General features: G+C 46.4%; 2 protein-coding genes across 6 annotated transcripts in view; both read right to left on the bottom strand.

Annotated features, from left to right (window-relative positions):
- Nucleotides 1–5,446, bottom strand: part of PSTPIP1 (proline-serine-threonine phosphatase interacting protein 1) — a 53,879-nt gene extending 48,433 nt beyond the window's left edge. Inside the window, exons 1-2 of one of the 4 annotated variants that reach the window (XM_071568559.1) lie at nt 5,391–5,446; nt 4,759–5,003 (exon numbers count right to left, since the gene is read on the bottom strand). In XM_071568559.1, coding sequence (XP_071424660.1) covers nt 4,759–4,791 — 33 coding nt within the window. In that variant the 5' untranslated portion in view covers nt 4,792–5,003; nt 5,391–5,446. The other 3 variants (XM_071568560.1, XM_071568561.1, XM_071568562.1) reach the window with 3 other exon arrangements.
- A 9,104-nt stretch (nt 5,447–14,550) lies between these two features.
- RCN2 (reticulocalbin 2) lies at nt 14,551–26,407 on the bottom strand. 2 transcript variants are annotated; one of them, XM_071568506.1, is made up of 7 exons: nt 26,197–26,407; nt 25,962–26,067; nt 22,364–22,560; nt 19,811–19,924; nt 18,901–18,997; nt 17,089–17,231; nt 14,551–15,335 (listed from the first exon to the last, which is right to left on the bottom strand). In XM_071568506.1, exons 1-7 carry the CDS (start codon nt 26,329–26,331, stop codon nt 15,183–15,185), a joined length of 945 nt encoding a protein of 314 aa, XP_071424607.1. In that variant the 5' UTR covers nt 26,332–26,407; the 3' UTR covers nt 14,551–15,182. The 2 variants fall into 2 exon arrangements, with proteins under 2 accessions (XP_071424607.1, XP_071424608.1); XM_071568507.1 differs by having other exon boundaries at nt 19,811–19,912; nt 26,197–26,406.
- Between the last annotated feature and the right edge of the window lie 758 nt (nt 26,408–27,165).

Genomic DNA, 27,165 nt, shown 5'->3' with positions numbered 1-27,165 from the left:
CCCTTTGATGTATTTGAGGCTCCACTTCAAGCTGTGTGTGACAAGTGCTTGTGGAGCTGCTGGTGGTGAGATGGGTCTGTGTCCTTGTGGGTGAAGAGAGAGTTGGACTCACCTACTCCATATTTAAAATACATACTCATGACCCACTTGGAGTTGGCATAAATAAGAATCCTCCATTTCTCTGAGCCCAAGCAAAACCAAATAACTTTTGCAGAGCAGGAGGGATCCAAACAAATCAGATACAACTGTGTAAAAATACCAACTATTTGTCACAGTGACTTTATTTCATTAATCAACCAATTTAAATAGTCAAAACTGCTCATCTGCAGCATTGTCATCAGAAAATTGTAATAAAACCTATGTAGTCTAATTATTTCAGTCACTGACCTAAAATGAACTTTCTGTAAGCCAATTCATCTAGTGTTGGTTCATTTGAGCTTCCTTTTAGCTGTTGTGCTCTGTTCAAAAGTAACCTGAGAAGCATCGGTGTTTCCAAAGCCACAACAACTGACCAGGTTTTCTACGTGTGATTTCCTCTGGTTTCAGTGACTGTTGTCCTTGTCCCCCCTCACAGGTGCTTCTTGTTGTCCCAGTGAGCCCAGTGTCCTTCCCAGGGCACTGGGGGGATGGGGAAGGAATGACATGTTCAAAAGGAGCAGAGCAGCCCCTCGTGTGGAGCTGCAGTGACCCCACAGCACACACAGACATCAGCTGGACACCCATTCAGCCTCTCCAGGCTGGTTCCCCCTCAGTGCCCATTCCCACACACACCCCTCAGGGGTGGCCTGGCCTGGGGGTGGGCAGGGCTGTGGCCACCCACCTGTCCCTGTCTCACTGCTGGAGCCCAGAGCAGGGCAGGGAGAGCTGCCAGCACAGCCTGGCACACCCACGTGCCCCGAGATCATTTGTGTTCATTGGCCTCGTGTCAGCAGGGGCAGAGGCAACTGGTGCATTCTAATTCAAATCAAACTTGATGGGAACCCCTGGCAAAGCTGGAATGCCAGGCTGGAAGGTCTGCCAGCCCCAGCCCTGCCTGCCCAAGCCCAGCCCTGCCTCAGGTGCCAGAGCTGGCAGGACCTGGCCCCACAAACCTGCCCACTCTCACTTCCCCCTTGCAGACCTGCTGCAAAACAAGGGGCCCTGCAAAGCTCAACCTCCACAGGAAAGCAGGGCCACTCCCAGGATGAAAAACCTGCCTATTTTGAGTCAGTCAGTGGTGTATTTCTTCAGTACATTGCCCAGTGACTCTAGAAAGTGGTTTTACTGTGACTTTTATGCTCCTCTCGGCACTCTGGTTCCAGTTAGGAGTCTCATAAGAAGTTAAATTATTTGTGAAGCTGATTATATCTTTTTTTTTGCCCTCTGTAGTAGACCATTGTGTGGAAAAGCTACAGTAGGAGTTGAGAGGCTCACCTACAAAGTCAGCTTTGCACTGAACCTGAGGTAGAACACAGCCTGAAGTCAAAGCAGGAGAGATTGAGCATCGTTGTAAGAGGTTCCTCTCCTGAAGCCCCCCCATGGCTCCCCTGGCATCAGTGTGTGCCCATCCCCACTGCTGCACAGCAGGATGTGCTGAGGCCCTTCTGCAGCAGGGCAGGGAGGGGGATTGTGCCAGCTCAGTGTTCAGCTTTGGCTCTGCTGGCCCATCTCTCACTCACACTCTGAAACCTGAGCTATGAGAATCCTCAAGCCCCAAGCTCATCCCACAGCTGAGAAGGAACAAGCATTTCACACTGCAAGCATGTACTTTTAAATCCTAAGTACCTTAGGAGTCCACAGCACATTTTGGAAATTGACTTGGTCTCTTCAGTGTGATTCAAACTGTTCAAGAGAACAGACTGTCCCACTCAGCTCTGGGGCTTTGGAGCCTGCCCCAAAACCTGGGAGCTCCTCTGAAAGCCTCTGACAGTCTCCCTTCCCAGGTGGGTACAGCAAAGCCTGGACATGATGCAAGCACAGCCTCTTGGCCAGGGAGAGCTGCATCTCCTGGGCTGGGACTGGGGCATTGAGCAGCTCATTGGAGAGAAACAACACAGAAGGGAAAGGCAGTGACAGGAGTGGCAGAGGAAAAGCAAAGGATGAGTGCAGGAACACTGAGTGAGGCTGACACCCAGTATTTGTGACTGAGAAGGAAAGATTTTCTTGGTAGTGGTTTTTGTAACAAAAGCAATTGCTGTTGCTCAGAACTCAGCTGTTAACACAGCCCTGTCAGCACAGACCTCGGCTGGGATCCCAGACCTGCTCCCCATTAATGTGGGAGCTTCCCCTCCTGTCCCAGGTGATGCTGCAGAAGACAGACAACATCTGCTCTGCTTGTAAGCAGCCCAGCACAATATGAATCCATTAGCCCTACACTGATTATCAACCCAATTTGAATTTTCATCTCACTAATATCTTCCAAAAAATACTATCAGAGGATAGAAAACTTCTGTTAAGAAGCACATTTTAGTGCAGACTTTGAGCAACTGTCCCTTAAACCATTTTGGATCGAGGACATAGAAATAAAAATTGTAATTAAAAAATGCACAGGTTTTAGCCCAGGCCATGTTATGAAGGAAATAAAATTAAGCAAAGACACATGTGTGAAAGTTTTACTATAGTGCTATCACTGCTACATTTAACAGGGGGAGAGAGGATAAAATTTAAACCTGGGTGAGGAACAATTTGCATTTTCCTGAAAGACAGGACACCCTGTTCTTAGGAATCTGAAGACCATTAGGGAGGAGTCAGTGGTGCTCTTTCTCTGCTAGCTGGGGGAAGATCTCCTGATTTTAGGGTTTCTTTACATTTTTTACATTGAGGTAGGCACTGAAGAAATTCCTGCATGTCCAAAAGTTCACTGGTGGCAGAGCAGGGAGTTGCTGCTCAGGGTCCCTGGTAAGGGTGAGGTACAGGGAGGGGGTGCGGGGGGTCCTTGGGCAGCAATTCCAGCTCGGGGATCTGTACTGAGTCACCCCCCACGGTGCAAACACACTTTTTGGTTTTCCGTCACAAAGACGTTTCCATTCAAGGTACAGATCAAACAGAGGAGATAATTGCTCACTGAAGCAAACCACACAAACACATTTTCCTCTCACTAATGGGCATAACAGAGCCTTATGAATGCAAAAATAATTGCTGATCTTGTGATCAGGGGGCAAGCTGCATGCTTGTGCTGTGTTGTGCAATATCCTGTAAGTTTTCATTTTAAAAGACTTATTATTGCATATCCTGCAAACAGATACATCCTGCCCTCTGAGTCAAGCTGGGCAATAACGACATTTCCAGCCAAAAAGTATTAAACCCAGAGATGCTTTCCTTTGAGGAAGGTGTTCACTTCAAAGCTAAGCAAGGATTTGAGTCACAGTAATGTGACTTAGCCCAGGACAGAAGTTTAGGGAAGAAGAGCCATGAAGAACTGGCCTGGCCAGATTGTCAGCTGCCATTAATCACCCTCCACTACTCCCATAGCCTGATTCATTCTGCTTAAAGACCAAGACCTTGAAAAGTAAATATCCCAAATGTACCAGCTCTAAAAGTCCCGTGGCACATTCCCCAAGCTCATCAGTGCAGGAGCTGAAGCTGCCAGGGTGACCCTGGCTCACAGCTGAGTCCCCCCTGCACTGCCCTGTGCAGGACAGAGCTGGGTAAAACAGGAGACTCTCATGGACCTGTGGTCAGGCATTAAAATAACACTGACTTTTGTATTACCTCATTGCAATTTTAGTTTTTTAAGTGTTCAAATCTGGTGCTGGAGGGGGGGTGAGGACAACTTCCTGGAAGTGCCCAGAGGACAGTGGTTCCCTGAAATGTGCTTTTGCCTCTGCCCTTCTGTTTTCTACCAAGAGAGGCTTTACCCTGAAGGGTGGGTGGAGAGAAAGAGAGCACAAGCAAAAAGAACAGCCTTGAAATGGCAGGAAGAATTCATATACTTTCATGTCTTTCTTTAAAGCAGTCTTAGATAAATGGGTACATGAGGGCCCAGACAATAGGCAACCACATAACATCCTCTTAACCCAGCTTTGCAATGTTAGAATTTGGGGTTTGAGCTTTCATTTTTCAATTGCAAGAGAACCTCAGATTACCCTTAAGAGAGAAATAACTTGAGTATTTTCACCTTCTAACTGTGGGGAGAGAGCTTGGAAGCGAGAACAAAAGTGTTTTAACCAAGAGTCAAATAACAAGTCCAGAGCGTGTCTCCTTGTTTCAGTGTCCACTGGTTTCAGGGCAGCTGTGAGTGTTGGGGCAGTGCCCCTGCTGGTTCCTCCTGCCTGTGCTGCTGGGTGGGCACTGCCCTCCAGGGCTGCCCTCCTGCCCCTCGGGGTGGGCTCTGCAGGGACGGAGCAGGGGAGTCTGTGCAGCTGCTGCCTGTGCACTGCACCAACAGCACAGAGTTCAGCCTGGCATCAGCAGGGGCTCAGCTGCTCAGGGAGCTGCCCCTGGGCTGGGGGCACCCAGTTCCAGTTCCTTGGGACTGAGACAGACAATCCATGTCCCTTCCAGAAGCGGTTTCTGGACCTAACACAGGAACTGGGAATGTCAGTCATTGCATGGGGACTGGATATATTCTTTGCAGTGCACCTCCTCTGCCCAGGGTCAAACACACCACCCAACAGTATTTTGCTTGGAGACAAATTTGGGTTTTTACTAAACTAAATTTAGAACACAGAACAGCATTAAATTAGTTTTAAACTATATATAGAACCAAGCTGTATTTTTAAAATATTTTTAAATACAGATACACTGAATATAGGAAACACATAGGAAATGCTCACTTACCCAAAAAGCATCTTTAAACTGCAGCTGTGTCATTGTTGTTGCTCTGAGGAGGGGTAGGAGCCTTCAGCAGGTCCGTTCTGGGCTGAGAGCAGCAGGCACAACCCTGAGCCCTGGCACTGCCCAGCCCAAGCAGAGAGAGCAGCTCACCCACAGACCTGTCCCTCCTGAAGCCAGGCTGGTGCCAGGGGCATGGGGCAGTGCCAGGGGCACGGGGCAGTCCCAGTGGCTCCAGTACCAACCTGTGGCTGCAAAGGGACACGGCAGAGAAGCTGTTGCTCACACACAGACTCATGCATGTGCTCAGCACCCCAACCCCAAACCTGTTTCTCTTCTGGTAAACAGTTAATATTGAAATGAGGAAGCCAAGGAGATGTCAAATTGTGTCAGGCTGCTGCTTGCCATGGGTGCATGTGAGCGGACAGAAAAAAATAGGGGAGGGGGGAAATGCAGTAAATTCAGTGATATGATTTGATCAGCTACAAGAGGAAAGAGAGCGATGAAAATGCAAAGGAAACCAGTACAATACAAAGAGATAAGCTGTGGAGGAAATTACAGCCAAACTATCATCTAACGCTGTGGTCTTGCAAAGAAAAAGAAGCAAAAGGAAAGTACATGCCCCGTTTGTGCAGCACCTTCTGGGGCTGGCAGAGGCCCTGCATTTGCACATGGGAAGTGGAGCTCAGAGTTGCATTTTGCAACTGAAAAGGCTTTTCAAGACTCTGGTTAAATTAAGAACCCTGAGAAGTATGCAGGTGTCTGCACACATTTAGGTACCTGGATGTCAATATAGAGAACTCTCCTGATTTGCATACCCTCATGTAAATGTTTGTATGAATATGTAAGATATGTGAAATTTAGAAGTGAAATCCAAAGTCTTGAAAAAAATTAAAGCTAAGAGTTTGTTAGCACCGGGGCTTGAGGTGAAGCCTCAAAGCCCTGTGAAGGGGCAGCACCCAGCACCCTCTGGCACAGGGATTTGAGGCAGGTCCTCAAATCAGCTCCTTCAGCTGTGATAACACAGGGGCAAACACCTGATCAGAGGGTAACACCTCAGATGCTTCCAAAACCCTCTCCAAAATACCTGTCCTACAGGTAGGGTTGCCTCTGTTCACCTCCTTAGGGTGTTTTAAGCATTCTTAAATATGTGTTTTTAAATACTCTAATTTTTTAAGGGTGGGAGAAAAAAAGAAAATAAAAAAGGGTGTCCTTCCCCACCAAGAGCACATCAGGACTTACAGAGCTACAACTAGTTCATGTTGCTCCTGGGTGTTGCTGTTTCACTGCTGTTCCTGCAGCACCAATCCCCTGGGCAGATCGTTTGGCAGTGGGAAAGTCTCCCACCCTCCCTGAGCTCCAGGGGCACAGGGAGCTGCTCAGAGGGCTCTGCAGCAGCTCAGTTACCTGCACTCTCTCCAATTTGCAGCTGGTGTTTTGGAGACTGGCAGGTTTCCTTCCAGGGGGTCTGAAGAAGACAGGGAATGTGCAGAGACTGTGACAGGGAGAATGAAGTGCAAGCAGAGGAGGGCAAACAAGAGTCTGCAGGGCAAGAGGTGTAGCAGGAGAAAAGTATCATCACATGAGAGAGGGAGAAGGAGAAATGTGAGGATTCACTTGCAGAGGAGGAAGGAACAAAGCTTTCTTCCAGAAGAGAAAATTCTCTGGAAAAAAATGTATTTTGAGGGCAGGGGCACTAGTCATACCACTTGATCTGTATACAAAAAAGAGATTTTAAAGAGTGTTTCATCTCAGTCTTTCTAATATTAAATGTTTCCTGTTACTATTCCCATGTTACAGCCGTGTTTTGAAACCAACATCTTTGCTGCTGTTGGGGTTCATAAAAAAGCATCAAGTGTGTTTTGGTCCTCCCAAAATGATGGGCTGCTTTCTTTTATTTTCAGTGTGGCCTCCAACCACAAAGCCAATTATGAGATGGAGCCTCACTGGGCTCTGTGCCTGCACCCACCCTGCCCAGCAGCACCAGTGCAGCTCAGTGCCCTCCCCAGGGATGCTCCCTGATGCCATCAGTGCCATTGATGCCACCAGCATGGGCAGCTCCCCCTGAGCTGCGGGTGACTGTCCTCCCCCGTGGCTGAAGAAGAGCTGGCACCAGCTCTCTAGTTCAGATGTTTGATGAGCTGTCAGGATTAGCTGCTGTGAGTCGCAGCCCTGGCTCTGACAAGGCAGATCTGCTGGGCAGCCCCTTGGTTTGGGGCACTGCTCACAGGCACTGGTGGGGCTGGGTCATGCCCAGAGGGGGCTGTGCCCTGCAGGGGCAGTCAGGCTTTGCAGGGCTCTAGAAGAGGGAGAAAATTTATTACCCTATCCTCTAACTAGAGAAAGACAACATGGCCTCCAGTCCTGAAATGCTGTATCTCATGACTGGATTAAGATTTTTATGTGAGTGGCCTGAATTTTACAAGGTCTAGAAAGGCTGAGCCTGGGAGGGAACTCTGTGGGGCAGAGGGAGAGGGGGCAAGTTCACTGTATGTTGTTATGCTACTAACTACTCTAATGCCACCTACTGAAACCACCTTGAACTTCCCAAAATTTCCGCCTACCAAACAGTGATATTGGTATCCTTGTGCCAAACAGAAGCATTTACAGTGGGCAAAGGGGTGAGACTGTTGTCAGGATGCTTTGGAAACCTGCAGGGCTTTTTTATCTCCACCTTCTTGCTCTTTGAACGGGGCTTTTCACCTCATCTTTGCACAGGGCTCCAGTCAGAAAGTCAGCACAGTCAATACTGAGGCTCAGGTGCAACTGTTCCCCAACAGCAACTGGAGCTCCTGCCCAGCCCTGCTCTGAGAGGCTAAAAATCAAGTTTGCTGTTTGAGAAGGTCAAGAATACATTTCCAGAAGGTTTTTTTCCCCCAGTAATTAAACTGTTTGGAAGCAGAATGTACCATTTGCATCTGCTCTTCAGTGGAAAGTGCTGAAAAGTCTGATTTTTTTTAAAAAAGTCTATATTAAACACCTCAAATTTCGTCATTCATTAGAATGGAAGTTTCATCTAATTTTTAACCACATCCTGCTTTGAGCAAAGCTTTTAATAAGGGATTTGGGTGGTACTTTGGAGTTGACAGTGCTTAAAATCTGAAAATAGTGTCTACAAACATGTTTGTGCTCATCCAGGTCTCCAAGCAGGACATTCACAGTATTTCTGATTTTGGGAGTTTGATGAAGTAGACACTAAACCTGAGATTCTACATAGAAAGGGGATGATGAAGACTATGGAAAATATTAAGGCAGTATATAAAGAGATGCTGAACATTCAGATACTCAAGGTATCAAGCTGGTTCTAATTTTCAAAACTTCTCAGGGATATTGTGATGCCTTGGAATTGTTGTTTGGGAAATGACAATGGAGACCTCACAGCCTCACATGCATCACACCCACAAGGCAGAGCTCTGCAGGGATTGCTGGAATGCAGTCCTGATGCAAACTGCAGCAGCCCAGCCCCTGGTGTGTCTCTGAGTGCCTGTCCTGGTTCAGCAGGTGGGACCAGTTTATCCCTGTGTGGGTGTGACCAAAGCTGTGGATTCTACCCCCCCTATGCCATTTCCCAGGAACCATTAACAATGGACCACTGGCAGCAGCCGCCCAGGGCATACCTGACCCCTCAGGCTGGGAGCTGGTTTGGCAAAGAAGCCTGGGAGAGGAGCTGGGAGAACTCCCCTCTGGGGAGTCCTTGGCACCTCCACACCCACCTGAGGGGGTCATGTCTGCTCATGGGCCAGCAACGATTCCAAAATCCCCCCTGACTCCCAGAGTCAGATCCCCCAGTGTGGAACTCCCTGCCCTGGGGGAGGGACTGGGGGCTCCCACCTGCACCTGAGGGGAGAGAATCTCGGGGGTTTGGGGGCCTTCTGTGACCACTCATTGGATCCAGAAGAGGAGCAGAACATGGACAGAAGGAGACCACCACTCTGGCCCAGACTGTGCCATCATCTGCACCAACAGGTTTTTCCCTTCCTTTTACTTTGGACTCAGCGGAACCACGTGGGGCTCAGCACAGGGGCCAACAAAGCCCACTGTGTTTGTGCCCCAGGGGGCTGGGTTACACTGCTGGGGTTTGTGGGTTAAAACCAATTTCTCTTTATATCATTGCATTTATTGTAATATCGTTATTAAATTGTAACTGATTTATAATATCTTTTGTGTTAGGTTCATTTCTCCTGCCAGTTTACCTTTAAACCAGCACAGTGCCACAGCCTGGGGACACAGCAGTGAAAGCACTTGCAGGGGAGCCACAACTGAACAGACTCACCTTTCACTGCTGAGCTGCTCCTGCTGCTTCTGTTTCCACAAAAATGGCCCTCTGAGTTCTCACGTGAGACGTGTCTGGGGCTTGTAAATTATCTATGATGATGCCAATTGAAACAATTTTCCATCCCCTTCCTTCAGTGAGGAGCCAGGCTCTGTTGCCATGGAGACAGAAAGCTCCAAGCCCCAGCCTTGGCTTGGTGCAGCTCCCCTGGACCATCCTGGCTGGGCTGGGAGCTGGTTCAGAATCCCAGATCCTGCAACACCAGCTCTGCTCAGCTCTGAAACACTCTCCTTTGCTCCCTTCAGAAGGAGCTCTTGGAACACCCTTCAAAAGCAGCTTCCCAGAGCAAGACAGCCCTGCTGGCATTTTGCTTCAGTAAAATTGAAAATTAACATAAAGATTAATTGCACAGACTGTGTTCTCATCTCGTATCCAGCATTTCAGAGCAGTTTGTAGCAGAGGCCACCACTGAAAGGTGGACCCTGCCCTGGTGTTTTACCCAAGACAGTCACAGTCTTTGCCATATTTATGAAGAACATGAACAGATTTCCTGGAAAACTAACATTGTGATACTTTTATATCATAAAATTACGGTTTGGATCACAGAAACATAGGGTCTTCTTGTGCTCAGTATGTATTTTAACAAGGTTAGTGACCATCCTTACCCATGAAAATGTTTCAAAGACAAAAAATGGAGAAAAGAAATTGTGGAAAGTGCAGTGTCACCAGAGGTTTGAATGACACAAACAGGATCTGGTAGTTCGTGGGAGAAAAGTGTGCTTTGTGGAAGAGAAAATGAAAATATTTAGATTTCTACCTCCCCTTCTAGTCATAACTTCAGGTACCTGCTGAAAGATGTTTTTTATTTCTCTGACACCTTTTGTACGTTGTACCAATATACTGCTTTCTCCTGCCATTAATTCAAAAGCAATCACTACTCATTTCAAGTACTGCATATTCATTAGCCAAGCAGGCAGTGCTTGAGGCACTGCAGACATCTCAGAAAAGACTCTTTGAATGTGTTTCCACATCTCAGAAAGGAGCCTTTGAATGCTGCTGTTCTGGAGAGAAAGCAGCTTCAGTCTCACAAGAGCATGGGCAGCTCAGGATATGCTTTGCAAAAATAGATTCTTACCTGGTATTTTGCCACACTCTCACCTGGAGAGCCACAAAGAGGAACAGGGAACTGGTCAAAGCATTTTGCAGCATTTGTGCTTTTTATAAATCTGAAATGCCAGAAATTCAGATCAGTTGAATCACCCCTCAGCTCATACGTGACTACACCTGGTGTTTAACATTGCACAGTAAGGGCTTTCTCGTTTTGTTACTATCACAGTCAGGGTTTATTACTGGCTTTCTCAAAACCTTTCAACCTTTTCTTTACTTATAGTGAACTCCTTGTGGATTGGCTTCTCAGCTTCTTTCTTTGTGCTTTGATAATCAATGGGGCTGGCAAAATAACTTCATCAGCAAGTATTTCCTTACACCTGTTCAGAGATGTTGGTACACACCCATGTCAGCAGCATTAATGCAGCACAAAGGATTTTGCTTTAAGGACCAAACTGTACTGAAATTACATTTTAATGTGACTTTTCTTCTTGTGGGAAAGGCACAGCATACTTCACCCTCTGTATAGAGAAGGTATATTTATATATGCGTATGATACACACGTTATAACAAGAGTAACTGCTACCTTAAAACTAACATTAAGATCAGTGTTTACCTTCTGAGAGGTTTTTCTTGTACTTCTAGCAAGCTCTGGTTTTTTTTAAATAGAGGAGGTAAGGACAGTGTGTAGCTCAAATTCCATGTACTCAAAATAACTCACAATATATAGAGAAATAAATACCTATTGCCAAGTGGTTTATACAGGATCACTTTAAACAGGACTATTTGTGCCCCCTCTTGTGCTTTTGGTAGGAGGTGTGTTTGTAGATACTAAATTTATCTGCTCTGTGTTCTGGAAACCTTTGCAATTCTAAACTCTGTAATACTGAGATCATCCTGCACATGAGGATCAGCGTGGACAAGTCAGATATGGCGATGCACTCTCTGAGCCCTTTCCAATAACCAATGGTGTGAAACAAGGTTGTGTTCTTGCACCAACTCTATTCACAATCTTCTTCAGCATGATGCTCCAAAGAGCCACAGCAGACCTCGATGAAGAAAACGGCATCTCCATCCGATATCGTACCGGTGGAAGCCTCTTCAGCCTGAGGCGACTGAAGGCCCACACCAAGACCCTGAATCACCTTGTCCGTGAGCTGCTTTTTGCTGACGATGCCGCCCTCGTTGCTCACACAGAAGCAGCTCTGCAGCACTTCACATCCTGCTTTGCAGAGGCTGCTGAGCTTTTGGGGCTGGAAGTCAGCCTGAAGAAGACAGAAGTTCTCTACCAACCTGCACCTCAAGAAGTCTTCCATCATCCTCACATCACCATAGGCAATTCAGAGCTTAAGTCAGTCCAGCAGTTCACCTATCTGGGAAGTATCATTTCCTCAGACAATAAGATTGACAAAGAGACAGACAACAGACTGGCAAAGGCACACAGAGCTTTGGAAAACTCCATAAAAGAGTCTGGTCCAATAAACACCTGAAGAAAAGTACAAAGATCAGTGTCTACAGAGCCATTGTTCTGTCTACTCTTTCATAAGGGTCTGGATCATGGATCATCTACCGCCACCACCTGCGGCTCCTCGAACGCTTCCATCAGCGCTGCCTCCATTCAGTCCTAAACATCCACTTGTCTGATTACATGACCAATGTGTCTGTTCCTGAACAGGCAGGGGGCAGCAGTATGGAGGCCATGCTGCTGAGAACGCAGCTGTGCTGGGCAGGGCACGTCTCCAGGATGGAGGATCACCCACCACCTCCCAAAGATTGTGCTCTGTGGTGAACTCGCCACTGGCTGCCACAAGAGAGGAGCCCCGAAGAGGAGACACAAGGACTCCCTGAAACAACACCTCAGCCTTGGCCATATTGACTGCCACCAATGGTCCACTCTGGCCTCCAGTCGGGATTCATGGAGACACACCATTCATGATGCTGCTGCTTCCTTTGGGAACGCAGCACAGTCAGTCTGGAGGAGAAAAGACCCCGCAGACAGAACCATTCCTTGCCCTAAAGAGACGTTCCCCTCTGCCTTCTGTGACCGGACCTGCCTATCCCGTATTGGTCTTTTTAGCCACCAGCAGCTTGCAGCAAGTGTGGGTAGTGCCCTTCCCAAATCTTTGTTCGTGAAGCCGAGCCGTGATGATGAATACTGAGATTTCATCTACTTGCTGTCCCATTATGCTCCCTTCGCCCTGTTCCCCTGACACACTTACGTGCAATGTTAGTTTAGAAATCAAAGTTTTCTAGATCCTTGGATTTACAGGAAGAAGAATCTCAGGACTAGCAGAGCAATTCTCTTACCTTCATTATGTTTAGCTCATATTTGCTCCTGTGAAAGTCCTTCTCCCTTACTGTCCAAAGACCCACCCAACTCACATCCCCAGCACTCAGTACTGCCCCTCAGGGATAACCAAGTTTGAGGATGAGCAGGAGGTTACGTGCCCAACCAGAATGCTCAGCCTCCTCTCTCTAAGAAACCTGTGTGGTTATTATGTGGAGAAAAAGTGCTGTAACCTGCTTTAGTATTGGAATTGGGAATTGTTCTGCATGTGCTGCTTACAAAGTGAGATCAGAGGTACCAGCACAGAGACCTTCAGTAATACATGAGGCCTCCACCTCAAAACACAGAAAATGTGACACTTGACCCTCACTACCTTCTTCCTGTTCTTTCTGTAAGTCAAAGCTAAGGTTTCAATTCTGAGTTTGAGCTTTGGGGTTTTTTTGGACTGGCTATTTTGAGTTGTTCCAACTGACCACAGCCTGAACACTTCGTAGGCTGAAGCCACACAGTTTAACTGAATCAAGTCTCATTCCTCTAATGGAGGTTCTGGGATGACCTGGACAATTAGCTGAATCTATTCTTGCTTTCTAAAATATCCCAACAACCTGGTTTTGTTCAGTGAGTTTGTGATTCCTGAGAAAACAATGCAGAGGTGTGGGACAGCCACAGAGTCTGTCCCTAGGGCACAAACAGTCCATAGATTGTCAGTGGTCTCTGCTGGGGGTGCTGCTGCAGGAGGTGCAGAGGTGCCCAAGGAAGAAGAGTGGGAATGCACTGTTGGGCTTCCAATCCCAAAGTGAAAGAAGCCTAAATTTAAAAACATTATCAGGAAACAAAAGATGTCTGCATTAATTTAGTCTAGGAATTACAGGAATGTTCACCAAGATGCAACATGATCCCAGGACTGAGCTCAGCTCTTCTCCAAAGCCCCATTTCGGTTACACTAACAATCACAGCAGGGGGTTTAACACTAGTTTTCTATGCCCTGAACATTCCAATGAACAAAGACCACAATTGTTTTAATATTCCTGGACACACTGGATTTATAATTCTTTCCAGAGAGAGTGCTCTGGGATTGGAATGGGCTGCCCAGAAAGGGGGTGGATTCCCCATCCCTGGAGGTTTTTCAACTGAGCTTGGCCGTGGCACTGAGTGCCATGATCTGGTAAAGGGACTGGAGTTGGACCAAGGGTTGGACTTGATGACCTCGGAGGTCTTTTCTAACCCAAGCCATTCTATGATTCTATAAGACTTTAAATAAAAATGAAGTCAGATCTCACCCCCACCATGGCAAGAGTTGTACTCACATTCTCAGGAATGGAAATGAACAAATGTGGGTTAAAAAACCCCAATCCCTAAAACTGAAACACTGTTTTGAATTTCTATTACTATGATATCTAAAAAATATACTAAAAGTGTATGTAGTTTTGGTCTGAATCAAAATTTCTCTTTCTACTCATGACAAATCAACACTTGTGCCAAAAAGAATTGTTTGTTCTGAGCATACTTAAGAAGTGGCACAAGGGGAAGAAAACAAGGCAGAATTAGTTACTTTTACTCATTAAAAAGAGAGCTGGGAGGAAGGAAAACATTAGTCAAGGAGAACGTGGAGAGAGCATTACAGGAGTTAGTTCTAGGAATTAAAAAACCCCAATACACACCCCACAGGCTGTTCTGCAAGGCTTTGTCTCTGGAATACTCAGCTCATTTCTGTGATTTTTAGGAGATAAAAGTGAATATATGGACTTTCCCCAACTGAATCTGTCACACCATTGACCTTTCAGACTATTTCAAATAATCACAGAATGGGACAGGACTTCCTTGTGGAGCTTTCAGCTGAGGTTCACTTTTAGAGGTTATTACTGCAAATACTCTGTGATGCCTCGATGCCTTGGCATTCCAAATACCACATTAAAACCCCAAACAAACACAACTGCTCCTGTGAACTCCTCCAGAAATGCTACCTGCACACATTGCTGGTTTTGAATCTTCTCTAGCATGTAGATGAGATGATGTGTCTGTGGTTGGCAAAGCCAAGGCTGGTGCCACTGCACAGTATGGACACTGCTCACTCCTCAAGGAGCTGCTGTGGAAAACCCACAGTGAGAAATAAATGTCCAACACACAGAGAGACAGAATATTTTCAGTTTTAATCCAACAAATGAACACAGTCTTGACACATTATATTGCTAATGCTGTAGAATTGTACATTAAAAACAATTATTGTCTATAGATGTAAAAATAGCAAGTTTTATGATACAGTAAAACACAGTATAGAAACCATTTAAAGTTAAGTAGAAACCTGTTAAACAACTGAGGCATTAATCTAAGGGTTCAAAGTAAAGGTATTAAATAAATCACATTTAACACTGACTCTGAACATCCCCCCACCTTCCCCACTCCCCCCCAATTAAACTGATTAGAAAAATAGTAGTTACTAAGTTCTGCATTCTTCAGAACCACTTAGATTCTCCATTTTCTTCAAGTACAGTAGAACAACTCTTCACAATACAGTACTACCCCAAAGTCATTTATTTCCCAACGTTAGAGAGTTTTGGAAGTAAGTATTTCAGATTCACTTGGAAGGCTAGAAAAGGCCCAGGAAGACTGCAGGGGGGCAATTAAATTCTGAATACAAATTATTTACACAAACATTAGTGTACTGTAATTACAGCATAAAACTTGCAACACAGCTGATGGATGCCTTTAACAAAAGCTCCAAATGAAAGAAAGGCAAGAAAAACAGATTACAAAATAAATAATCTAAAGTTCTTCGTGGTAGAAACGTTCATCATGGAGCTGCCTACCATAATCTGTTGCTTCACTGTTGAGAAACAAATCCTGGTTCTTAAGAATTTCTGCTTCAGAAAGTTTTTTGTCATTATTCAAATCCATCTCTTCAATGAGGTGAAGAGCCTGCAAAAGAAATGGAACACCATGTGCACCAGGTTAAAACAATTCTGGTTTTTGCTTATTTATATATTATAAAAGGAGGGAAGTTCAGCAGTAGAACAAAGAACCAGTTGCAGAGTATTCCAGTTGTAGCTCACTCACCAGTGTTCCACAGCTCAGAGCAAACACCCTGTGCAGCAGCTCTACTGCCCCTTTTATTTTTGAGAAATAGGAGTCCTGGTATTACCTGAGATTTGTTTTCATTGGCTGAACATTTACAAATACAGCAATTTAGAGAATCCTCCTGTTCCCACTTTCTCTGATTGGTTTGGCTCAATGTACCTGAGCCAAAAATAATGGGAGTAACATCAGCCAAGCAGATTTTAAAAGGACTCTGTATGGCAGAAGCTGAAGGATTAATATGACAAACACATGGCAGTTCCTGAAAACGAAATATATAGCATTTTTTTGATTTTTATGTTATTTAGCTACCAGGTTTCTCAAGTCATTTTGAAATGCCAAAACATAACCATGAAGTTCAGCTTTCAAACAGCAGTTTGTGACTGAAGTAAATGCCACCTTCTCTTTAGGACAGGTGACTTTGCTAAGGCTTTACATTAACCAAAATAAAAACCCAGCACATTAGAGAAACAAATATAACAAATTATCCCTTGCAGAACTGAGCTATTACTACAGCATGGCCTTTCTGTAAGCTAAAATCCAAATGAATAGCTAAGAACAGCTAAAAAATCCCAAACCAAGCACACCAACACAGGCATGAATGGACTCAGCAGCACACAGAACTCCTGCCTGAACAGGGCTATTCTGTGAACTCAGAACCAACCACCCTCAAGAGTCAGATCTCAACAACAGGCTGTGCAAAGGCTCACAGATCCCCATCTACAAAAACACTCCTTGAACAACTGAACAGCTTCCAGCAAGGTCAGACATAGGAGCACCCAGTGCTGCTGCTGCTGCTGTCACGAGGCTTCTTCTGCCACCCAGAGCTGAGACAGCCAGAGGTGGGAGCTCAGGAATGAGGCAGAGCAGCTCCTCTCTTTCCCAGGAACCATGGAGCCTTGGGAAGACCTGCTGCTCCTGCCATTCTGAACACCAAAATCCTCCAGTGTAAAGGAAAGACATGGAAAATTTAGATAAAAAGTTACTAGTGGAAAAGCAGAAATCCAGGGAATGTAAACTGCTACAAAAAATAAAGACAGCTAAAATGAGAATCCACTTAGAACCTATTACGGTGTTCTACCACTGATTAAACCATTTTAATTATCATCATCAAAGTTTGCATTACACCATCTTGAATCACAGAGTACTTCCATTTTCTTGTACTTAAGTTTTTAGTTCTACAAATTATGGTGATTTACCCAGTTAGAAGAATCACAATCAATTTCTTTATTTCAAAACTATGCAGCTTCTTTTGGTAGTGCATCTCATTAGATTTACCTACAGTAACTAAAAAACTACTTATTAAAATGCTGTACCCTTGAGTCAAAAGAGATAAGCTACTTAAACATGCAGAAAAGCACTTTGTTAATACACAAACACTCACACAACTAGTAAGAACTTCACATTTGCCTAATGCAGGCAAAGCACCTGCACTCCTTGTCAAACTGAAAAGAGGTTAAAAATATATGCAAAGATCTACCAACACTCTTTTACAGTAACTAAGACATGATAAATCTGAATGGTTTCACCATTTTGTTGTGATACCTTCAAAATCCTCCTGCAGGAAGTAGAACCCAAAGAGCAGCCAAACACATACCTCCTCTTGTGCAATACCCTGATTATTGGGTACTGTCCAAGACAACAGCTCCTGAGGGTTGAGCTTTCCATCATGGTCCTTGTCATAGTCATTCACAAACCGATCCTTCTCCACAAGTATCCATTCTGGATCCTCTCTTGCAGCTGGTAAGACACAGTTGTCAAGTTTAAAGCCACTCTTCACAGATGCTTTCCCCTTCTCTCCTGAGCACATTCACTTAATCTCATAAAACATTACTCAAAAGTGATGCCACTAAGCAAAGACAAACCTTAATGGGCAGAGGGAAGTAGGGAAAGCAGTTTCATGTACTGTTGGTATTTATTTATTTACACACTTGTTTTATACTTACCCTATGCCCTGGTACTGCACAGACTGGCCAGTAATTCTAAACCTGTCTGTAGCTCTTCATGAAATTTAGAAGCAATTTATCAAACATAAATATTGCAGACAAGCATGAGCAGATATTCAGACTTGCTAAACGTTATGAATGTCAAAAGTAAAAGGTAACACAAGCAGGTAAGTAAGTTTCAAAATTATGGGGATTCTATTGTAAAAGAACAAAAACAGTGAAGTCTCTCTCATTTCTTTCTAACATTTAGTTCCGCAAGTAGATTATCCCTTAATGTCACAATTTACCATACACCATTGCCCAAAACAAGGAGATAATGATGAAACCAGAACCACCACGTGGGGTACTGAGTCCCTTCCCAGCGTGCTGAGGGACAAACACTGCCTGCAGAAGAGATGGCCCTTGGGAGGAAAGCTGAAGTGGTTGTACAATTACAGCTGATTCTGAATTCTTACTGACAAGTTGTAACAGCAAAGCTGTTACCTTCCCTATTACTGCAACAATTTCACTCCTTTCCAACAATATACAGACTGGCTTGGAAAAGCTGTCTTTCAAGTCAGAGCAGGAAAAAGATAAAGAACCCTGTAGTTGCCTCAGGGATCATCTGTTTTCACTGGCTCTGGCAAACAAAGGTGGCTATAAAGGTGAAATTCCAGGTGGCAGATTGGAGTGAAGAAAAACAGACTATTCCCTTGTTTCTCCATATCCTCATGTGGCTTAAACAATTTTTCTCAGCTAGGATACCATTCAGAATTAGCATTCCTTAGGGCCAAGCAGACTTTCCACATAACTGAAGTTAAAGGGCTTTTTGGAACTGAAGGAGTTTTTTGTCATAACTTGCAGCAAATCAAATATAGTGTGTAAAATATTTATTGATCAACACCAGGTAAGTGCCCTTTTTCTTGTTAAAGAAAGAATGGATTAAGTTTAAGAAAGGACAAAGAATGGAAAAAAAACCCCATAGCAAACCAAGAAGTAAGGGAAATATCAGGCTTCTGATATGTGGTACAGAACTGACTCCTTCCCTCCACCTCTCTGCCAACACCCACAGCTCAGCCCCTGCACACCAGGGCTGAGAGCTGCCTGCTGAAGCTGCCCAAGGCCAGGGCACTTCAACCTCCCAGCCCTCCTGCAGGGTGTGCACATGTGCTCAGTGGTAACACTGCACCTTATTTCATCCCTTGTGATCAGGAATACACCTCAGTCTTTGGGAAAACAAGAAGCAACTTGCAGGAAAAGAGTAGAATGGGCTACACACAAAGTAGTGCCAAATAATGAGCTCCTATGAAATAATGAGTTCCTATGGCCAGTTCCTGGAAGCAGAATTAAACTAAGACAGTAAAATGTTACTCAGAATCTGTAGGTGGAGGTGTGAGAATCTGAAAACAAAGGTGCACTCAATTCACCCGTTACAAAAGCTTTTGTTAGTTCCCTCTTTAGTGCCCTCTCCCTTTTTGCCTTACTTGGGTCTCTTCTGTAATCACCAAGGAATTCTTCCAGGCTAACAAATCCATCACCGTCTTTATCATGTTCTTCTAAAGCCTCCTGAATGACAAAGTCCTTTTGTATACATACAAAGAGCAAAATTAGCAACTCGTAATCAAAAGAAACAGCACTGAATCATTTTAGAGCAGTAAGGAATTCTTTAAAAGAAAGACTCCTTCATTTCAAATCTCCTTTTCTGTTCTATGCAGACTGGTACAGTAATTGCTTCCTGTGCAATAGAACAGATCCCTTCTTAAGAGTTTAGAATGTCAGGTTTTATGAAAACCAAATCTGAAAGGTGTCCATAGAACTGGAATCTTCAACATAATTCAAAACTACAAAAGCAGCTGAGAAACATGAATATGCACAAAGCTCTACCATCTTTTCACTTTTCTTTTTTTCACGTGATGGATTCACTAATTTGCATTTTTGCAACTTAATTGAATTGTTAGAACTGGTTGGTCTTTCGTCCTGTGTTTCCCAGGGAAGTCAGTGAGAGCTTGTTCCTGTCCTTCCACCTTCCCTTGTCTGTCCATAACTGGGCTGTGTGCACACAACTGAGGCTGTTTGCAGATCACTCCTCCTGGCAGCTGGCTCTGACACCTGAGAGCCAAAACTGAAAGCTAAAAATCTCACTGATGTATTTCCAGCCTAACAGAGCTGAGAGATGGCTGTGTCAGTCCAATCCCAAATATTCAGGACAGCTGTGACACAGGTTTCAGAGAAGAGCACTGAACTTCTGACCCCCAGCACTGAATGCTCAAGACATTCCCTGGCTTTCAGTTTGGGCTGTCCAAGCAATACCCACTCCCTGTGGCTCTGGGGCCAAGGACACCCAGTAGGAGCTGCTGCCCCCACACAGGGGCAGAGCCACTGCCCAGCTCTCACCGTCATGTACTCCACTTCCTCGGGGTGCTCAAAGGCAACGTATTCGTCCAGATTGAGAGCGGGAACATCATCTCTGTTCGCTTTGTCAAAACGCTTTTTCTCCTTTAAATGAAGCTTAGAAAATAGATTTAGTTAGAGCCCTTAATGAAAAGGAAAAACAACATCATAGTAGTTGGCTGTAAGCTCATTAGAATATTAATTGTTTCACGTTACCTACTCATATTATACTGATGTTATATTTTCACAAAGAAGAGCTAATTGAGAGCAATGAGAACAACACTTTTGACTGAGGTTTTATTCTAAGAATCTCAGAAAACCCTGAGGTTTTTTCAATTTAAGGAGCCATTTAAAACATACTCTTAGCCAAGGCTTCAAAAATACAAAAGGGGGACCAAGAATTGTTACTTCCTTTACTAAAAGCATCCAATTCCCAAACTAACCAAGTGGAGTACAATGATTATAATTAATGGCAGCCATTGCAAAATCCAAAATCTATATTTTAAGAACATTTAACCTTCTGGATCTGTATCTTACTTATACATATTAAGGGTTGTCTGTAGTTCAGAGAAGGTCTTAAAATATCATATGTGTAAAATGTCTTTTCTGAAGCCATTTTAAAGGCTGAAGGATTTCCATATTCCTTTACTACAAGACTACAGTCCATTGCACCTGAGCTTTTCAAAGGAAAGTCACTTCTCTGACCTGTTTTAAGTATATATATTAGCATGTCTTTTAAAAAAAATACCCACAGTAAGCAGGCAAGTTCTTACTTCTGAATGCCTTGCATTTCCTACTGCTGTACTTCAAATCTGGAGAAATTCCTATTTTTCCTTGTTTCATTTTGTACAGTCTTTTTAGACAAAATACAGACCCACAGAGGTGATCTCTGCTCGAACTGCACATGAACTATAAAAACCTTGGAATCCCACCATTGTGTGTTGTGCTACCAGTGTGACTCTGCTCTGGGTAAGGCAGCAGCCAGCAAATCAGAGATCATAAATGCTTTAAAAAAAACCATTTGAAATTGTACTTTTAATTAGTATCTTATCTACTGATGCTTCTCTCAAAATTAGGCTAACCTGATTCACACAGAGCATAACATATAACAAAGATAAGATCCTAAATATTCTGTAAAATAGTTAAATGTCCTCGGAAAGAAAAGCTGACCTTAGCTGAGGGTTTAACTAGGAAGGCAATTCGGAAGGACAGGCTAGAGAAAGTACTAGACTGCCACACAAACTTGACCTATGGAGAGACATAGCCCGTTTTTCCGTGGTTTTTGGGAAGTGGTGAGCAAGGCTGCCATCTCCTGGTAAACTCCTCGATGTCAGTTCTAAATCAACACCGGATCTTCCTCCTCCATTTTGACAAAAGCAGGACCACTAATTTCCAAATGTGAGGAGAATGCTGAAGATGGCCGAGCGATGAGACGTGTCCAGAGCTGCTCATGGCAGTCTGTGCTGAGCAGGCAGCACAACCCAGCAGGCAACCAAGTTACTGCATAACTAAGCAACCAGTTCAACTCAGCTTACGCATCTGTAGCTCTGCACAGATCTGTGATGCCAACCTCTCAAACATGGGATCAATATTCTGGCTGGCAGTTCCACTCAAAGTCTTGTTTTATTTAAAAGCTATGGAATGATTCAGTTAAGTGACCTCCAAAGCTTTACAGTTTGTTTCTTCAGTGTGCAAAATCCTCTGCCCACTATTTTAGTTTCACTTCTGCCAACATGCTGTTTATCTACTACTGCTTTACTAACAGCAGACAAAGCAATCCTCACAGAAAAAACACCTCAGGCCAGAACAGTCCAAACAGTCACTTACTCTCTTTTTGGGAAACATTTACATGTACTTATAGATGTGTAACTTGAAAGGAAACAGTTTTGCCATGTGCTGGTGAACATTTCCTCCCTGCTTCTCTTGCCACTCTCCTTTCCCCTTTTACACATCTGCTTTCATAGATGAGACTAACACGTAACTTCTGTGCTTGAACATCCACTTTTAGCTACAGGGGTTGCATTTTATTCCTAAAATTGTTTGAATTGCTATTGCTCTGTCTGTGGGTCCCTAAGGAACAGGCAATGTTACAGCAGGCAATACTGATACGCTACACGGAAGACTTGAGCAGTAACCAAAAAAGTGCCTAGAACGGTGCAATAAGGGGGTTAAAGGATCTTCTGCTCCAACAGCAGTGGTGCTGGCCCCTGCTGAAGGCAGGGCACTGTCAGGCTGCTGACCCAACCCAAGGGATTGCCACCTTGTTTTAGGGTGATGGCTGCAGACTGGGCTCTGCTGTAAGGCTGTCCATAGACTGACACGCCACTCAGCCAGCAAAACACGTTCAGGAGGAACCATTTCACTGTGTCTTTATTTTGTTGGTAGCAGCTTTAATACTCCATTACTTTCCTTTAATTACTCCCCTATCTCAGATAGCAGAAAGTGTTACAACATATGCCAGCTGCTCCCTGTTCTCTACCCATCTCCTTCCGTCACAACAAACAAACACTGTTGCCTGTTGCCACAGTTACAGAAACTGGTGCTGAAACGTTTTACCTGTCGAAAAGCTTCTTCTTCTTGATCCTCCAGGGCAGTGTCCTCATCAAAATCAATTACACGATCATACACTTGCAAATTATACTCCTTCCAAGACACCAATCCATCACCATCTTTGTCATAGTCATTGAAGTGCTGCTTTGCTTCTTGTGTAACATAATGTTTAAAAGACTGCTGGATCCAGGAGCTCAGCTCATCTGTGGAGAACATTACAAATATAGTAACATTAAAAAATCTGCACTGGGAAAACCATAAAGATACCACAGATATCCTCCATCTGGAATACACTTTGCAATTCAGATTGTGAGCATGTTGGCAAGGGGTTAGTTAAAGCAAACCAATCTGTTTGCTCCATGCTAAGGCCTTGTCCAGGTTAACTGAATGAGGGAATAGATCACAGCTACACATTTCCCTTCTTCTTTTTAATGATTGCATGGTTATGTCTGAAACTAATCAACACTGTGGCATCCTTCTCCTTTAGAGTTTTATGAAAATTATGCTGAATATGGTTAAGATAGACAAGTCTAAATGCAGTTTGATATCCCAAAAAACATTGTTCTCATCAGTTTGGGGTTTCTTTAGAAAAATCCACAAACTGAAATAAAACTCAATCCACTGCTATTGCCTTAATTACTCAAAATAAAATATTAACAGCTATTTTCCCTTTCCTTAGGGCTGAAATCAAGCCTAATAGTTTGGAATGCTTTTAAACTGGTTGTTTTTATAGAAATGTGGCTAAACAAATAAAACTTAATATACCAATAAATTGACACAAATACATTAAAGTTACTTCGTTTAAAGAAGATTGGAAGAATGTATTTTCTCAGTATCTCTCAGCTATTTTCAAGTGCCTGGAAGGGAAAGACATCTTCCTCTCCATTGCAGGAATTATTTATCTAAATCAACTCAACTGAAATCCAGCTCTGAAGAGTCATGATGACTTAATAAAAAAATCCTATAAAAATTACTACTTTGATGTAGAAAAATCTTACAGCATTTTTTAAATACTAAAGTATCTTATCCTATCCTGCGTGGCAGAAGCATCAGTACAACTTCACTAGGTTGACTTAGATCTCTTTGAAAAGCAGCAAGAGATTTTTAAAAATACATTTTGAATACTGAACTTGTATTAGCAAAGGAACCAACCTTGTAACAGATTCTGTGAATTGATTGAACATGCAGAGGTGTCTGAGCATCAAGGCTTGTGCACAAACCAGCACTACCGTACAAGAAACTGCAACACCATTTCTTAAAGATGGGCAACATGTAATTTAGTTTATTTTCAGGCATTTAAGGCATGAGGCACAGCAATCTGAACACATAATGTCTGGTGCCACTAATCAGAAATACTTATTGCTCCAACATTAGAGAAGTGGAAATAATTTATCCCATCTTCTCTCACTGTCAGCCTCCAAATGGAGGCACCACTATCAAGGAAAAGGTTCTCCAGAAGAACTTGGCAATACTGATGAATAGCTGAGCTGAAAAAACCTTGGTATCATAAGTTTCTTCATGTTAAAGCACATTCCACTGTGAGTTTTCCTTTAGGAAATGAGAGGAAGGCAAGTTTTCCTTAGACTGAGCACTAGATGCAATATATGCCATAAGGATGGAGTATGGGTGGAATTTCCTGTACTTTAAATACTTTTTCCCTCTAGTCTTCACGTTGTGAGCAGCCTGTGGTACATCACAGGGATCAGCCATCCTGCCAAAGCTACAGACTATCTCAGCTCTACACAGTCCATGCAGGAACACTGAAATAAGGCTGCAGGTCATTAAATTCAGCATATAAAGTGAAAAGCATTCAAGGGAGATGGCTGACCTTGTCTTTCAGACCTTATTTCATCGTCTCACCTAGAAAGCTTCCCGCGTGTTTAGGGTAATTTTAATGAAATATTACTGGTTTGGTGTTTGAACAAGGACTTGCTTTGTGTGTGCATGTGGGGGAGACTTGATTTTTTGTCAAAATCACAGCAAAACAACAAAAATGAGTTTTAAGAGCATCACAATGATGTACTGTAAGGAAGGGCCTGAGTCTGCCATGGAAGCTCCTAAGTTTGACTGATAAAAACCAGTCTGGGAGGAGCCATCTGTTACTGTACTGATGAGTATGATCTGTCAGTGTCACTTGGTGTCATTATGTGCTGAATGTGTAGTTTATGGCTGCAGTACTCTGCATTTTAAACTCGCTCTGAGTGGCACAAACAGGATTACAAACACAGAAATCCACTTGATTCCAAGGCAAGGCACAAGTGCACAGGTGGTACTTGCACCGTGGTTGGTGCTGCTCATCCCCACACTGACTGGGCTGGCCCAGCCCTTCCCTCCCAGAATCGCAGACGGGCCAGGCTGGGAGCACCCACAGCGGCTCCTCCACTGCCGCCCCTGCTCCAGCAGGGCCAACCCAGGGCACATGGCACAGCATCCCCTGGCTCTGCTGTACCTCCAGCGAGGAGACTCCACACCCTCTCTGGGCAACCTGCTCAGTGCTTGGCCACGGCACAGCAAGAAATTCTTCCTCATGTTCAGGTAGAACTTCCTGGGCACCAGTTCCTGCCCACTGCTCCTGTCCCATGGCTGGCAGCCCCGGGCAGAGCCCGGCCCCACCTCCGGGACACTTCAAATACCCTTTAGGCATTTGCAAATATTAGTGAGGTTCCCTCTCTGCCGCCTCTCCTCGTGTCAAACAGAAGCCCTCAGGACTGAGATCCCTGTCCGTGTGCCCACTGGCGTTCCCCGGGGGCTGTGCGGGGTCGATGCTGTGCGGGGCCAGTGCTGTGTGGGGTCAGTGCTGTTCCCCGGGGCTGTGCGGGGTCAGTGCTGTTCCCCGGGTGCTGTGCGGGATCAGTGCTGTGCGGGGTCAGTGCTGTTCCCCGGGGGCTGTGCGGGGTCAGTGCTGTTCCCCGGGGGCTGTGCGGGGTCAGTGCTGTGTGGGGTCAGGGCTGTTCCCCGGGGGCTGTGCGGGGTCAGTGCTGTTCCCCGGGGGCTGTGCGGGGTCAGTGCTGTGTGGGGTCAGGGCTGTTCCCCGGAGCTGTGCGGGGTCAGTGCTGTTCCCCGGGTGCTGTGCGGGATCAGTGCTGTGCGGGGTCAGTGCTGTTCCCCGGGGGCTGTGCGGGGTCAGTGCTGTTCCCCGGGACTGTGCGGGGTCAGTGCTGTGCGGGGTCAGTGCTGTTGCCTGGGTGCTGTGCGGGGTCGGTGCTGTGCGGGGTCGGTGCTGTTCCCCGGGGGCTGTGCGGGGTCAGTGCTGTTCCCCGGGGGCTGTGCGGGGTCAGTGCTGTTCCCCGGGACTGTGCGGGGTCAGTGCTGTGCGGGGTCAGTGCTGTTCCCCGGGACTGTGCGGGGTCAGTGCTGTGCGGGGTCAGTGATGTTCCCCGGGGGCTGTGCGGGGTCAATGCTGTGCGGGGTCAGTGCTGTGCGGGGTCAGTGCTGTTGCCTGGGTGCTGTGCGGGGTCGGTGCTGTGCGGGGTCGGTGCTGTTCCCTGGGTCTGTGCGGGGTCAGTGCTGTTCCCCGGGGTCGGTGCTGTTCCCCGGGGTCGGTGCTGTTCCCCGGGGCTGTCCCGCCCCGCCCGGGCCGAGCCTGCCCCGGCGCCGCCGTTACCCTCGCTCAGCAGCCCATCCGCGTCCGCGTCGATCCTCCTGACGATGCCGCGGAGCCGCCGCTGCCGCTCCTCGGGGTCGAGCCGTGCGAACTCCTCCGCCTCGTCCTGCGGCACAACCGCGGTCAGCTACTGAACCAGCGCCCGCCCCGGCTCGGCCCGCTTGTCCCCGGCCCACCCACCCCCTGCCCACCTGCCCCGGCCCACCTGCCCCCGGTGCACCCGCCCCCGGCCCACCTGCCCGCCCAGCAGCGCCTCCCGGTCGTGCTCGGCGCGGTGCTGCCCGTCCGCCTCGCCCGCCGCCGGGGCTGGGGTCGGGGCCAGCACCACGGCCACGGCCAGGCCCAGCGCCAGCAGCGCCCGCCGCCTCATCGCACCGCCCGCACAGCGCGGCCGCGGCAGGGCGGGCACAGCGGCCGGGGAGGGACGGGAGAGCGGCCGGGGGAAGGGCCGAGTGGGGCGGGGAGAGGGGCCCGTGATGGGCGGGGAGAGGGGCCGGGAGAAGGGCCGGGTGGGGCGGGGAGAGGGGCCCGTGATGGGCGGGGAGAGGGGCCGGGGGAAGGGCCGGGTGGGGCGGGGAGAGAGGCCCGGGATGGGCGGGGAGAGGGGCTGGAGATGGGCCGGGACGGGGCGGGGAGAGGCGCCGGGCCGGGGCGGGAGGGGGGCTGGGGCTGGGCCGGGAGAAGGGTCGGGCCAGGCGGGGCCAGGGCTGGAGTCGGACGGGGAGAGGGTCCGGGATGGGCGGGGAGAGGGCCGGGATGGGCGGGGAGAGGGCCGGGATGGGCGGGAGGGGGAGCGGGCCCGCGCCCGGGGCTCCTCGCGGTGTGGCGTGTGCGGGTCGGCAGCGGGAATGCTCATGTTCCTCTCTCTCCTGCCCTTTCTGCGGATGGCACCAAATACCGCCTGGATAATACCGGCAATTTTCCAATTTTAATCATCGCAGAAGCCGGGCAGACGGAATCGCTGTTAGCAGTGGTCACAGCACCAAGCCTGCCAGAGCTGGAGAAGCTTTTGGACAGCGCTCTCAGGCACGTGGTGTGAGTGTTGGGATGCCCTGTGCAGGGCAGGAGTGGGACTCCGTGATCCCGATGGGTCCCTTGCAACTCAGCCTGTTCTGATTCTGTGATTCCTCCAAGTTCAAACATCAACAAACCCTTCAAGAGGGAAGATGATCAGGAAACAAGCCCTGCAAAAGTTTTATACCAA

The sequence above is a fragment of the Pithys albifrons genome, chromosome 13 (genome assembly GCF_047495875.1).
Source record: "Pithys albifrons albifrons isolate INPA30051 chromosome 13, PitAlb_v1, whole genome shotgun sequence".
Taxonomy (NCBI): Eukaryota; Metazoa; Chordata; class Aves; order Passeriformes; family Thamnophilidae; genus Pithys; species Pithys albifrons.
The sequence above is the reverse complement of the archived record's forward strand: the minus strand, read 5'-3'. Positions and strand labels throughout refer to the sequence as shown.

Excerpts from the sequence above, each read along its gene's own strand:
- RCN2 (XM_071568506.1), bottom strand. The coding sequence starts at position 26,331 with ATGAGGCGGCGGGCGCTGCTGGCGCTGGGCCTGGCCGTGGCCGTGGTG. Across the intron at positions 26,068-26,196 it reads AGGCGCTGCTGGGCGGGCAG|GACGAGGCGGAGGAGTTCGC; the intron begins GTGGGCCGGGGG and ends GTTGTGCCGCAG. Across the intron at positions 15,336-17,088 it reads AGGGTATTGCACAAGAGGAG|GCTCTTCACCTCATTGAAGA; the intron begins GTATGTGTTTGG and ends TTTCTTTTGCAG.